The sequence below is a fragment of the Capricornis sumatraensis genome, chromosome 12, assembly GCF_032405125.1.
Source record: "Capricornis sumatraensis isolate serow.1 chromosome 12, serow.2, whole genome shotgun sequence".
NCBI lineage: Eukaryota > Metazoa > Chordata > Mammalia > Artiodactyla > Bovidae > Capricornis > Capricornis sumatraensis.
Genome location: NC_091080.1, coordinates 23,506,978 through 23,521,099, shown reverse-complemented (window position 1 = coordinate 23,521,099; position 14,122 = coordinate 23,506,978). Strand labels below are relative to the sequence as shown.

The 14,122-nt window shown below is 47.5% G+C and overlaps 1 protein-coding gene across 1 annotated transcript in view; it reads left to right on the top strand.

Annotated features, from left to right (window-relative positions):
• The window catches only part of ENOX1 (ecto-NOX disulfide-thiol exchanger 1), a 246,523-nt gene that overhangs the window by 57,596 nt on the left and 174,805 nt on the right, over positions 1 to 14,122 (top strand). The window contains exons 3-5 of the mRNA XM_068984510.1: positions 7,233 to 7,406; positions 8,632 to 8,838; positions 12,993 to 13,226. Coding sequence (XP_068840611.1) covers positions 7,233 to 7,406; positions 8,632 to 8,838; positions 12,993 to 13,226 — 615 coding nt within the window. The remainder of the gene's footprint in view (positions 1 to 7,232; positions 7,407 to 8,631; positions 8,839 to 12,992; positions 13,227 to 14,122) is intronic.

The window sequence follows — 14,122 nt, the reverse complement described above, 5'->3', positions numbered from 1 at the left end:
ATTTATTTATTTTTGGCTGTGCTGGGTCATGGAGAAGGAAATGGCAACCCACTCCAGTATTCTTGCCGGGAGAATCCCGTGGATCGAGGAACCTGGCCGGCTATAGTCCATGGGGTCACAGAGAGTCGGACGCGACTGAGCTAACACTCCAGCGCTGGGTCTTCACTGCTGTGCGGGCGTCTCTCTGTTTTGGCGAGCAGTGGCTGATCTCCGTTGCAGTGCACAGGCTTCCCACTGCAGCGGCTTCTCTTGTTGCCGGGCACAGGCTCTAGGGTGCGTGGGCTTCAGTTTTTGTGGTGCCTGGGCTCCATAGATGTGGTTCCCCGGCTCCAGAGCACAGGCTCCGTAGTTGTGATGCATGGGCTTAGATGTCGTTCAGTCGCTGAGTCGTGTCCGACTCTTTGCAATCCCATGGACATCAGCACACCAGGCTCCCGTGTCCTCCACTATCTCCCAGAGTTTGCTCAAATTCATGTCCATTGAGTTGGTGATGCCATCCAACCATCATCCTCGGTTGCCCCCTCCTTCTCCTTCCTTCAATCCTTCCCAGCATCAGGGTTTTTTCTAATGAGTTGGCTCTTTGCATCAGGTGGCCAAAGTATTGGGCTTCAGCATCAATCCTTCCAATGAATCTTCAGGGTTGGTTTCCTTCAGTTACTCTGAGGCATGTGGAATCTTCCTGGATAAGGGATGGATCCATGTCACCTACATTGGCAGGTGGACTGTTTACCACTGAACCACCAGGGGAGCCCCATGATGATGTTTTATGTATATGATGTTGATAACATACTTATTAAAGGTTACATTAAGTAGATATAAAAATCCATATTAATGTCATAGGCAACTGTTACCATTTGTTGCATACTTACCAGAGAAGACTCCTGAGAGTCCCTTGGGCTGCAAGGAGATCCAACCAGTCCATTCTGAAGGAGATCAGCCCTGGGTATTCTTTGGAAGGAATGATGCTAAAGCTGAACCTCCAGTACTTTGGCCACCTCATGTGAAGAGTTGACTCATTGGAAAAGACTCTGATGCTGGGAGGGGTTGGGGGCAGGAGGAGAAGGGGACGACAGAGGATGAGACTGCTGGATGGCATCACTGACTCGATGGATGTGAGTCTGAGTGAACTCCGGGAGTTGGTGATGGATCGGGAGGCCTGGTGTGCTGCAACTCATGGGGTCGCAAAGAGTCAGACGCGACTGAGTGACTGAACTGAACTCAAGTACCATATGTTAGATGTTATGTCAAACACTTTGGGTTTTTATTTAATCCTGTTTAATCTACCCAAGAATATTGAGGTTGAAATATGATTATGCCCATTTTATGGCTATCATAAGTGAGATTTAACACGGTTAGTCCAGTTTCCTGAGGTTGCACAGCCAGGTGTGGGAGACCAGGGGCCTGCCCATAGGCCATCTGACTGCAGACTCGGCACGTACTCGTGCGTACCCGACTGTCCTGTAGACTGTCCTCTCTGACGCTCCCATTTTGTGGGTGTAGTGTGTCCAGTGTTCATGTTCGCCTTTACCTGATGAAGATGCTGAAGCTGAGAGAAGTTAAGGAACTGAACTTCTCTTCACCTGGCTGTGCTCACGTCTGTCTACTTCAAGGTCACCCTTTTTAGCATCTGCTTTTCCTTGTTGATCATGAAATGATTTTTAAGGCTATTAAAGGAAAGGCAGACCTGGATTGGAAAACGTATTACCTTAATAATCCATGAGCTTAACTGATCTTACGGAAGCAAGACTTGTCAGCTGCAGTGAGAAACCCTTGCAAAAAACAGTGTCACCATCCTCAACTCCAAGAAAAAGAATGTCCCCATATACCCCGTGGTTTCTCTGTCAAGTGAGGACAGATCATATTTTGAGTCAGCACTTCCTGAGAAAGGAGGGGAGTTACTGCATGTCTGTTGGGACCCCTCCAGCCTGTCTCTGCCTGTGCATGTCCTGGGCCCTGAACCCCACGCCTGGCAGCTCCCTGGGCTTCCTCTGGTAGGAGGAAGGGGACCCCAGCACCCTGCTTCAGGGACTCAGCATCCCGCTGGGTTGACCTGGCAGTTTCCTGCCCTGTACTCTGGGACCTATAACCAGAGTGTCTGCTTCCTCCTGCAAACCCCAGGCATCACTCCTGGTGTCTAGGAGTGTCTTACTTCTCCAGCCGGAGTCTCCACTCAGGTAACCTGCCTGATTGCCTAGTTTTTCTTGACCTGTGACCCCGTGGTGTTGTTGCCAAACTCCAGTTTCCCCTGGAATGAGTCAGAACTGTGGACCTTGGTGGCTCAGACTTTGTGACCTGCAGACAGTGTCTCCTGGCAAAGTCGGCCAGCCTAGCTTCATGTTTTGTCTGCTGCTCACGATCTCTCACCATCCCCAGACCTCAAATGCTACCAGTTGGCCTGATTCCCACCTTTTTTCTCTTTTCTTCTCTTAGAGCGCTGTGTTCCTGGGCTGCCCTTGTTCTTGGCACTGACAGCGTACATTTGGCCACAGTCCAGCCCACACCTAACTCAGTTCTGTCCAGCCTTGACCATACTATGTATTGCCTTTCTTTCAAATGGGATCTAGTGCTCGCCTTAAATATGAGGTTCTTTACTGAGGCAATGCCTGGAAGGACAGAAAAGGGGCAAGCCACTGCTCAGGGCAGCAGTTGAAGGGAGCAGGAGGGATGGAGGGCAGCACAGAACCCCGCTTGGGGCCTCTGGCCTGGCAGAGGGCACACCTGGCCTTCAGTGGCCGCCATCCGGTGATGCTACACTGGCTCAAACAGCAAGATCCCCTCATCACGTCACAGCCACACCATCACATGCTCCCTGTACTATGGCCTCAGGATTATTGGGACTTCTCCTATCAGGCTCCCCCTGGCTGGCCCCTTCCTGGACAACTCTTAGCCCTTTGCGCCTCCGTTCACATGTCTCCGCTCTTCTGCTGAATAGTCCTCACCCTTCCTGCTCTCTTCAAACTCTGTGATTTCTCCCAAGTTGGGAACGTGTTGCTGTTACCTGTGTAACTCCAGATCCAGGCAGTTGTATGTGCCCAACACGTGTCATAGGAATGAATGAATGGATGGATTCAACTGCCATACCTCGAAAGCCTGGAACACAAACCGCAGCTCGCCCTCTGAAAAATGGTCATCTGGCTGATAAAACATGAAACCGATTCAACAGGACTTTTGTTTCTGTTTTTGTCTTGTCCAATTGGGGAAAGACAATTAAAACATTTTCTGAGCTACAGCCTTGCTGTCTCTGTGATCACAGCTAGCCATAGAGCAGCTGGACCTGGTCACAAACTTGGCAATAAATGATGCTTCCTCTTGCTTAAGTACAGTTTCTGAAGAAAGAAACTGTAGAAGAAAGTTCTATTATATACTTGTCATTGTTCAGTCACTCAGTCGTGTCTGACTCTCTGCAACCCAGTGGACTGCAGCACGCCAGGCTCCTCTGTCCTTCACTATCTCCCAGAGTTTGCTCAGACTCACATACACTGAGTTGATAATGCCATCCAACCGACTCATCCTCTGCTACCCCCTCCTCCTCCTACCCTCAACCTTTCCCAGCATCAGGGTCTTTTCCTGTGAGTTGGCTCTTCGTATCAGGTGGCCAAAGTATTGGAGTTTCAGCATCAGTCCTTCCAATGAATATTCAGGGTTGATTTTCTTTAGGATAGATTGGTTTAATTTCTTTGCCATCCAAGGGACTCTCAAGAATCATCTCCGGCACCACAATTCAAAAACATCAGTTCTTTGGCACTCAGCCTTCTTTATGGTCCAACTCTCGCATCCGTACATGACTGCTGGAAAAACCATAGCTTGGACTGTGTGGACCTTTGTCGGCAAACTGACGTCTCTGCTGTTTAATACGATCTCCAGGTTTGTCATAGCTCAATTGAGTTGCTTCTTGCTGCAGTTTCCCACCTCCTGCCTCTTTTCCCTGGGTGGAATTAGAGCTCACCACCTCTCAAGTTCAGAGCAAGACAAGGAACTGACTCTGCGAGCATCCGTTGTCTCCTCACCTTTGCCTTGTTATGCACGTGTCTCTCACACCTTCAAAACTTGTGCATTTTCTTTAATGCTTTTGTCCAAAATAGACTCCTGTGCTATTTGAGAAAACAGTTTTCATGTGTTCATATATTGCTAAAAAGTAATGGGTTCATAATTTTTTAAGTCTAATCTTTACCTCTGCCCCTCAAATACAGAATCTCAGATTCTTTGAGGTCCACTGTAATTTAAGCGCTAATTCCTTGCTAAGTGCTTTTCAGACTGCTGCACTCACCTTGCGGATTTCATTAAGCCCTCCCCAATCTCTTTGTATTCACGTCTCAGAAAAAGCAAAGTAACTTGCTGTGTATTCAAATTTTTGCTCAAGAGTTGTTAATCTTTTGTGTCTATTTCTGAAGATGTATTTATTTATTTGCCCTTCAAAAAGAAAACAGAAGTCTGCTACAACTAAAAGAGAACTCAAGGGCTGGACCCCTCGTCTCATTTGGGGAAACATCTGGTTATTGCAATGCACCAAGCTCTCATTTCAGGGTTTGCAGTCCTGAGTGGTTTCAGCGTTAAATCACCCTGTGTTGGCAAACAATAGTACGAGCCAGGCCAGGAAAGAAACAGACAAATCTCATGTATGGAATGAGATTAAATAAAGGCATCACCATGCCAATATTCCCCTTGGCAATATGTCTATTTCTAATATAATTCTCCTTAGAAGCCAATACGTTATGTCACTGATGATGATGTTGGAAGCCATTCTATTCTGGACCTTCTCCTTTAGAATTGGCCTCTGGATCAGAAGGCTATATCTTGATTTTTTTTTTTTTTTTAAGAGTAGAGTGCATTTGTAGTGACAAGTGAAGCCGCTCAGTCGTGTCCGACTCTTTGCGACCCCGTGGACTGTAGCCTACCAGGCTCCTCCCTCCATGGGATTCTCCAGGCAAGAGTACTGGAGTGGGTTGCCATTTCCTTCTCCAGGGGGTCTTCCTGACCCAGGGATCGAACCTGGGTCTCCTGCATTCCAGGCAGACGCTTTAACCTCCGAGCCGCCAGGGAAGCAGCATGCATTATGTGAATGATAGTGTTGGGTCATTCTCAGTGGAAACTTTCAAGTGGTTATAAAAAGAGATGTATTTAAAACCAGAGCCAGAGACCTGGGCCCTCGTTCTGACTCTGCCATTTGTTCGCTCTATGATGTTGGAAATCTCACTTTCCGGCTTTAAGCCTTGATTAGTTTATCCGTGAAATGGGAATAAGACTGAAACTTCATGAAAGTTTCAGGTGAATAACCAGAGTGTTAGACCTGTCTCTGTCACTCCCAGGTTTTGATATGTGTACCTCACTTTGTTCTGAGCAGTTATCTGCAGAATCCTGGAGTCCTCAGAGGCTCGTGCTCACAGAGAGTATCCACTCAAAACCCCACGTGAGAGACGTGTTTACATAGAAGAAGGCCCTAGGACGCCAGGGTGACTGCTTTGAAAGGCAGTGCTTCTTTGGTATTTACATGGAGGGTTTCTTTAAAAAAAGAAAAGCAAAAACCAAACCCAAAACCCCACCTCCTTTTACTGCAGTGAGGCTGGTATGCAGTCAGATTAAATGGATCTCCTCATAAATAGGCCAGTGGTCCTCTTGGGGTCATAAATCAGGATCATTCACCCTGCTGCTGCTTCCGTTCAGCCCAGAAGAGGAGCGGAAACACCCCAAGTAGCTGGAAGAAAGCTCTAACAGGCTTCTTCCAGGAAAGGAAAAGTTTATGCCGGGCCTCTGTCTTGGCCTGTCTTAGCAAACAAAGCCTGGAGTTGTCCCTTCCTCGCCTGCCTCTGGGCATAGCTGACCTGTCAGCTCAGGCAAGCAAAGAGTAAGGCCTCCCAAGGGCCTGAGGCACCAGCTGGACATGAGAACCTCAAAGGAGAGGGGTCAGGAGGGAAGAAGGGGAATGAGCTAGAATAATGGTGGAAAAAAGAGAAATTAGAGAAGAAAACTTCATTCCCAAGAACCGTTGTGGAAGGTCACCATGCCTACCGCAAGAGGCATCTGAGCTGCTGATCTGTCTGCCTGGGAGCAGTACCACGCCACCAGGGAGAGTATTTGTTATCTGAAAACAGAAGAAGCCTCAGGAGAGAGATCTCCTTGCAGCTACTCACAAACTCAGTACACTGTAACAATCCCTACCCTTAGAAAGGCCTTACTAATTAAAGAAAAAAAAAGTCCCTTTATATCCCTTTGAAATGACTTCTTTTATTATCACACTAAAAAAAAAAAACAATTCAGTGTTTATATTGGAAAACCCATCCTTTTTGTGCCCTTCCATTTTTATTGCAGGGCATAAAGCTGTGTTTTTTTATTCAACAAATAAAGATTTCAGAAGGGTAGTCAGTTATTTGCTGATGGAATTAGAGGAAGAATATGTGATTATCCCACAGAACTCAGAAATGTATATAGCTAATTTTATGCCCACATGTGTCTAACCCATGGGTTTCCCAGGTGTCTCAGTGTTTAAGAATCCACCCACCAGTGCAGGAGCCACAAGAGATGTGGGTTTGATCCCTGGGTCAGGAAGATTCCCTGGGGAAGGAAATGGCTACCCATTCCAGTGTTCTTGCCTGGAGAATCCCATAGACAGAGGAGCCTTGCGGGCTATAGGCCATGGGATTGCGAAGAGTCAGATTCGATGGAGTATGCAGATAATGTATCTAACCCAGCCTTCGTAATTATAATCACTCTTTGTTTTTTTATTTCCTGGTGGAAATAGGATAGATTGGACCTGAATGCATCATTATAAAGTATGCACTTTTATAAAGTATTGGACTTTTCTTAAATCTAGGTCATTTGGATAAGAAGCCTCTTTTAATAAAACCAGGTTGACAGTTGGATTCACTGGGCACTTCAGTGTTAAATACATTCTTCCTGCCTCCTTGGTCGTAAGGCAGTCACATCTGCATGGGAAGTTAAGAAACAGAAACCAGAGTTGACAATAATAGCAGAGCTTCCTGGTTCATGGTTTTGCACTCTAATATGCTATCTTCTGTCCTGCTGTGTTAATATTTTAAATAACGTATCTTCTTTTCCATGAAGCATTAAGTTCATCTTTACTCGTTACCTTTCTGTATTACTATATTTATGCCAAGGAGAAATTCCTAAAAAATAGAAGGCTGGAAGTCAAATCACCTTTGCAGGAAAACAGCAAAGTAACCACAGAAATTGATCTAAGATCCACCAGCCAAAATGATATCTTATGTACTTTACAGACTCGATCTGTGTACCAGGCTTTGATCCAGGCCTCAACATGATGACTGGGATCACCCCTATTAATCCGATGATACCAGGCCTGGGGCTGGTACCACCCCCACCGCCAACAGAAGTGGCTGTCGTCAAAGAAATAATCCACTGCAAAAGTTGTACTCTTTTCCCTCAAAATCCAAGTAAGTGGCATCTGTGAGCAGTATTTGATCATCAAGTTTTAATTTCTTTCTTTTTTTTAAATACAGTATTCGTTTTCTGAATGTGACTCAAAAGTTCTCCCACTTTGGTACACAGAGCGGGAATCATGCTACAGAAGTCCTTTGTCTCTAGAACAGAAAAAAATCTGTGGGTCCCTGTGTCTTTCCAGGAGCTGAATCGACACCATGAAGGGCACACGTTTGATTGGGGATGTATAACCAGCATTAAGAATCTTTTTTTGCACGCAATGAAGTCTAGCATTTGCTGCGGATCAGAGTGTGAAATATGTGAACACTTCCATCCATCTTCACCAATGCAGGAGAGAAACTCTGAAATGTGTTTTGCTAGATGGAAAACAGAATTAATTTGGCAGTTAGCAATTTTGGTGGGGGGAGCCCACATCTGCGAGCTCCTGGGCCAGATTGCCTTTACTTGAAGGAAACATACATTTGATGAAATGAATAGGCCAGTTTTTTTTTTTTTAATTTAACTTCTGATGCTAAGTTTATGGGCTTAAATAGCTGGATTTTTTTTTTTATTCATATTAATCAGTGTTGCCTTTTTAAAGTGGACCTTCTAGAAGATTGCTTTAGTAATCTACATATAAACTAGGTAAAATGTTGTGACAGTGTACCTTTTATCTTTTTATACAGCCTCCCTCAAATTTGGGAGTTTGCTCATTTAAATGTGAATAATTTTTTTTGAAAGCATACTTTTTTTCAGGCCTGCCGTTTCCCAGCCAAGTAAGTACTGTGCCCGCTTTGCGGCTGTTTCCGTTCTGCCTCGTCGCTCCATTATACCCCAGAAAGACAAAGCAGATAACCAGCCTCAGGTTTCCAGCAAGTTGTTATTGCATCATGCTTTGTCATTTCTGAAGGCTTCCCCCTGCCCCCGCCGGTTGTCTGGGCCTCTGTATTATGAAGGAGAAATGAACTTAATGCTCACATTTGCTTTATCTCTGTTTGTGGATGGGCATAGCCACTCTGTAGAAAGGAGCAGAGAGGAACGGAGAGGTGGGAAGGAGGCAGGCACTGAAAACAGGACACCCCCATCCGTGTCTGCCGCTCAAGACGTTCATCATCGCTCAAAATAGGGAAAATTAGTCTGCGAGTGTGACCTTTGCCAGGTGAACCAGAGAAAAGAAAAATAAAATGGAGCAAAAATAAGTAAAAGGCAAAACACTCTGTGTTTGGTTGTGATTCTCAGATCTTCCACCCCCCTCCACAAGAGAACGACCTCCCGGGTGTAAGACTGTCTTTGTTGGAGGATTACCGGAAAACGCCACCGAGGAGATCATCCAGGAAGTCTTTGAGCAGTGCGGTGACATCACAGCGATTCGGAAAAGCAAGAAGAATTTCTGTCACATCCGCTTCGCCGAGGAGTTCATGGTTGATAAAGCCATTTACCTTTCTGGTACTTTGCATTACATAAGGGGTTCGCCCCCCCCCCCCCCCCCGGCTCTTTGGTGGTGTTTTGTGATATTAAATGAGCATATTCCCTTTGGCCTTAATGTGCAATAAAAGCGCTCACAATTTGGGGCTGGAAAGGAGAAATTCGGCCTTTTCCCCCGGGTGCCAGAACCTCAAAGTCTGTGAGCGCACCTCTAGGCTGCAGGCATGGTTTCCTACCATCCAGGCTTTAGGGTTTCATTGGCTTTCTAATCAATGTCCTCAAGTGCTTATTAGCTGAGAAGCAATATTATGACTACCGAGGACTGCTGTTATTATTAGATGTAATTCTCGGAGGGAAATACAGCCCTCTCTCAGCGTAATTTCCGTTTTTCAGAAGTGGTTCACTTTCTAGACAGCAGAGCACCACCGGTTTAAGATCAGTGCCTTACAGGAGGTGATCCTGGCCGAGGGGAGGCCTAGTCTCCCTGCCCATTTGCTCGTGCAGTTAGCCTGGCTAAGCCCACCCACCAGCTCTTCTTCTCTGGTGCCATTTACAGGCGATTTTTACAGATGTCAAAACTAGGAGTGTAAGGCTGCCTTCCGTCGTGTGGGTGTTGGAGCAAGTACATGTGTTCCCAGTGAATTTAAGGTTCTCCCTCCATCGCAAAAGAATTCGGAAATGAAGTGATAGGTACGAAGTGGATTTATTTAGAGAGAAACACACTCTGCAGACAGAATGTAGGCCATCTCAGAAGGCAAGAGAGAGCCCTGAAACATGGCATGGTTCATTTTTAGGAGCTGCTATTTTATAAGCTAATGAGTGGGAGGATTATTCAAACTATTTGAGGGAAGGGGTGGAGATTTCCAGGTATTGGGTCACTGCCCACTTTTTGACCTTTTATGGTTAGCCTCAGAATTGTCCCAATGCTAGTGGTGTGTCATTTAGCACACGCTAATATATTACACGGAGCCCATGATAAGGCTCAAGGTCTGCTGGAAGTCCAGTCTCCCACCATCTTGGGCCCAGTTGGTTCTAACCAGTCTTTGTCATGTCCTGTGGCCAAGTCATTCTTTTAGAGGTTGTGCCCTACTCTCTTCCCATCCTGTTTCATACGGAGCCTGTCAACAAGGTCTTTGCCAAGTCTAAGAATCGCAGAGCATTCGAAGGACGTGTTTTTGGATTTAATTCACTGCTATTCTTTCCCTCTCTTTCTTCATCTGCACATTTCAGTCTGTCACTCTGCATACCACCTCCCTCTTCCTGAAGCAAAGCTAGTGAGGAAAGGTGAGAAAAGAATAGGGGAAAAAAAAAATCTGAACATTACTACCAGATTTTCTTAACTTCTACAGTCAGCCCCTGCTGCTGCTGCTAAGTCGCTTCAGTCGTGTCCGACTCTGTGCGACCCCATAGATGGCAGCCCACCAGGCTCCCCCGTCCCTGGGATTCTCTAGGCAAGAACACTGGAGTGGGTTGCTATTTCCTTCTCCAATGCATGAAGAAAGTGAAAGTGAAGTCGCTCAGTTGGGTCAGACTCTAAGCAACCCCATGGTCCGCAGCCTACCAGGCTCCTCCATCCATGGGCTTTTCCAGGCAAGAACACTGGAGTGGGTTGCCATTGCCTTCTCTGCCGTCAGCCCCTATGGCCATCAAATTCTCTTGCAAACCCCGGAAGCCTTGGGGTTATTCCAGTACTGCAGAGATATCCCTGTGCTAAATAGTGACCTGGAGAACTTTAAAACCTTTATTCCAATAAAACCTGACAAACTGGGGCAAAAACCTAACAGAATTCCAAAATGGAGATGGAAGACAAAACATAGAAATATTGTACAGCATACATGTTTCTTGTAACTCTTGAGCTACAGCATCAGAGTAATCTATTAGACAACCAGGAATTCTGTTGAGTGCTTGGCACTGGGTTTCACATGCCTCAGGCAAGATAACCTCTCTCTGAGCCTCTGTTTTCTCATCTGCAAAATTGAGACAGTAACACTGCTACCTCATCAGATGATTAGGAGGAATAAATCCAAATAATGGGAATAATGGATACTAAGCACCTAGCAGGACATATGCAGTGTGGGAACCATTCAGAAAGTGGTTGTTTTTAACACAAATATCCTGATGATGATAAAGTAGGACTGGCCTCTCAGGAGCCTTGCCCTGGGTTTTCAGATCCTAATCACAGCTCTACCAATAAACTGTGAGTTTATCCCACCTTATTAAATGAAGGGGTTAGAATAAATCAGAGGTGCTTTCAACACCAACATAGCACAATATTTAGACCCAATCAGAGACCTCATAGTACACTGCCAGAGATGAACACTTCCAAATTTAGGCCCTTGAAAGTCCCAAATTTATGCCTTGATGCTATTTTTTTTTTTTTTTCAAGCTCTGACCTGGCCCCCCACCTGACTGCCCCTGCCCGGGTGCAGCATCGTCCTGGAAAGATCTGAAAGGCTGATTGGGAGGGGCGGGAAGGCAGACAGGCTGCCCCTCCCGTGTGCAAGCTTTTTTTGCAAGCCAGAGCCCAGCTGGATGGCCTGTCTAATTTTAGGACCATGATCACATCTGAAGGCCAAGTTAAATTTAGACTCGGCCTCATCACAGGCTCTTTTAAGAGCCTTAATGATGGTGTTTGGGTGAAAGAGGGGGTGCTTTCTGGAATGAGAAATGTCTGAAAAGTGGTGTTCTGGACCCGAGCAGGGGAAAGTTTCTTGGCCATTTGGGACAGCTGGCCAGTCTTAGGCCATTCTTCCTGCTCAGCTGTTAGGTATATATTACCATGGCCTGTTGGTTTGTTAAGTTCTCCACGGCCCACAGCCAAGATACACTCTGCTTTAGCATTAATACTGGTCCTCTGTGATCAGTAATGATAGGTATTGTTATGTCTTCCCATTTGGGGAGAATATCGTTTAAACCTGGAAGGGAGACGGTCATAACAGGAATCAGATGTGAGATCAGTTTCACGTTTGTAACTTTTCAAAGATGTGAAGTGCCCTCCTGGGGAGGCGCCAGGCCGTCCTGGGATTTTCGGCTCAGTTTCAACCCCAGATACTGAGACGGTCCGCTGAAATCCACCACGAGAGTTCGAGCGTCAGCGCCCTGCCGCCCGGCATCTCGGAGTGGTGCTCGTGTGCGCAGTCCCCACACGGCAGAAGTGCTCCTTCTGCTCTCTCTTCTGGTGGCCCCCGACAGCCGGGATCCTGCTGGGACCTGAATTTATGTTTCTAAAATCCGAGCACCCCAAACTGAAGAGCAACCTCAAAGCCAAGCCTCCTCCATTTGAAGTTAGGCTGGCGGTCCGGTTGCAGTTCCGTGTGTGTTGATGTCTCAGCTCCAATTGCGGCTTATAATCTCTGTAAGTTGTGTAGCCCCCAGAGACCTCCGGGCCCCCGTTTTTTTTTCTTTTTGGTCTAGCTCTGGGTTCTCACACGGGTTCCTGTGGCTCTCAGAGATTACACACAAACAATCCATGCAGTGCTGTGTGCCAGATGAGGTGCTGGAGGGCTGTAAGAAAGGCCTCTTGATTGAAGGTAAAATATTCTCCTGTGTGTCCCAGAGGATAAGTAGAAATAAAACAGCATCGCCAAATTGCCATGGTAGTTGTGGCTTTTGCAGCTGCCGAGAGAGAGAACGGAGTGGCAGAACGAAGCAATAGGAGAATGAAGCGATAGCCTGTGAGTGAGGTGTGGTAGAATTTACTACGTAGACCTTTTTAAATATCATAGATATTCTTTATTTACTCACACTCCATCACTTTCTAAAAAGAATGTAAGTGAGCTTATGAGGCAGAGTTACAGTACACTGAAAATAGAAAACTGAGGCCATAAAAAGCAGGGGTGGATAGATAAAAAGCTCCCTGCTCCATTTGTTTGTGAGCTTCCTGGAAGCCAGAGGGAAGAAGGAGTTAGGATAGGTGTCCTGGTTCTTGCGATCATCTTGGTAACACTGGCTTGGAGATCACCTCCCATGGAAGAGTTTAGCTGCCCTGGCCCGTTCCAAATCGCAGAGGACGGCAGCTTCCCACCTCCCCTGGGAAGGATGTCCTTCCTAAGGGAAAAAGAGGTCAGCAAGAGCTCCTAGGTTCACCTTGAATGGCCTGGACCTGACTGTCGACAGTGGCACAGGACCATGTCGTGACCCTGTGATGTGACCAGAGGCTCCCCCGTTGGTTTCAGGTTACCGGATGCGCTTAGGGTCCAGCACGGACAAAAAGGATTCGGGCCGCCTGCACGTGGACTTTGCCCAGGCGCGGGACGACTTCTACGAGTGGGAGTGCAAGCAGCGGATGCGCGCCCGCGAGGAGCGGCACCGGCGCAAGCTGGAGGAGGACCGCCTGCGGCCGCCCTCGCCACCGCCCATCATGCACTACTCGGAGCACGAGGCCGCCCTGCTGGCCGAGAAGCTCAAAGGTAGGAGCCTGGCGCTGGCTTCCTCTGTGTCCGCGCCGGCTAGCGCCCTCCCCAGGCGCCGAGGCCCCGGGCGTCTCTCCTGGCCCTTTGCATCCTGATCTCATAGAGCTGGTGTCACCCACTTGGGCTTCCTCATGCTCCCGGGACAGAACCCGGCCCCCACCCGGCCCTTGCCTCTGAGTTCTCTCTGATCGGGTGCGTTCATCACTCACAAAATTCATGCAAAGACGGGCAGGAGAGCTGTACTAACTGCAAAGCAGGCTGCCAGGTTCCCACCCGTGTTGAATGGGCCTGTGTCTCCTCCTGTGGGGCCGGGCGGTCCCAGGGCCCCTGCTGATCTGTAGGGTCTGCACCTCCACTGGGCTTTTAACCAAGCTTCCCCAAAGGCTCATCAGGCTGGGGGCACGTGCAGGACAGAAGAGAAATGTAGAAGAGGGCCCCTCTGTCTTCAGAGCCGGGGTGGAAGGGACCCTGCTAACAGCTGCAGAAGAATGAGGTTTAGAAGTGAGAGCGTTTCATTTCTTTAATTGTTTGCTGTGCTCATCTCCTGGGTTTGAGACCCTGGGAGAGACAGACAGAGGCTTTCGTACCTGCCACAGTGAACCACAGATGATTGGGGAGGGTCCAGATTTTGAAGGTAGGAGGACATGTGTGAAGTTCTGTTTCCTTCTTGGTCAGAGTTGCAGTCAACCCCTCCTCTGTTATCGGGCATGTCAGGTTTTAAAGAGAGGACACAGGTTGTGGTCGCTGGCCACACACGGGTGTCTCCAAGGAAACGATGCCCTGTGACAAAGCCAGTGACACTCCATCAGTATGTGAGCAGCTGGGGAACTCGGGGACACGCCTGCGTGATGTTGAGGAAGGTGTCAAGAAAGCTTTCACAGAGGAGGCAGAGC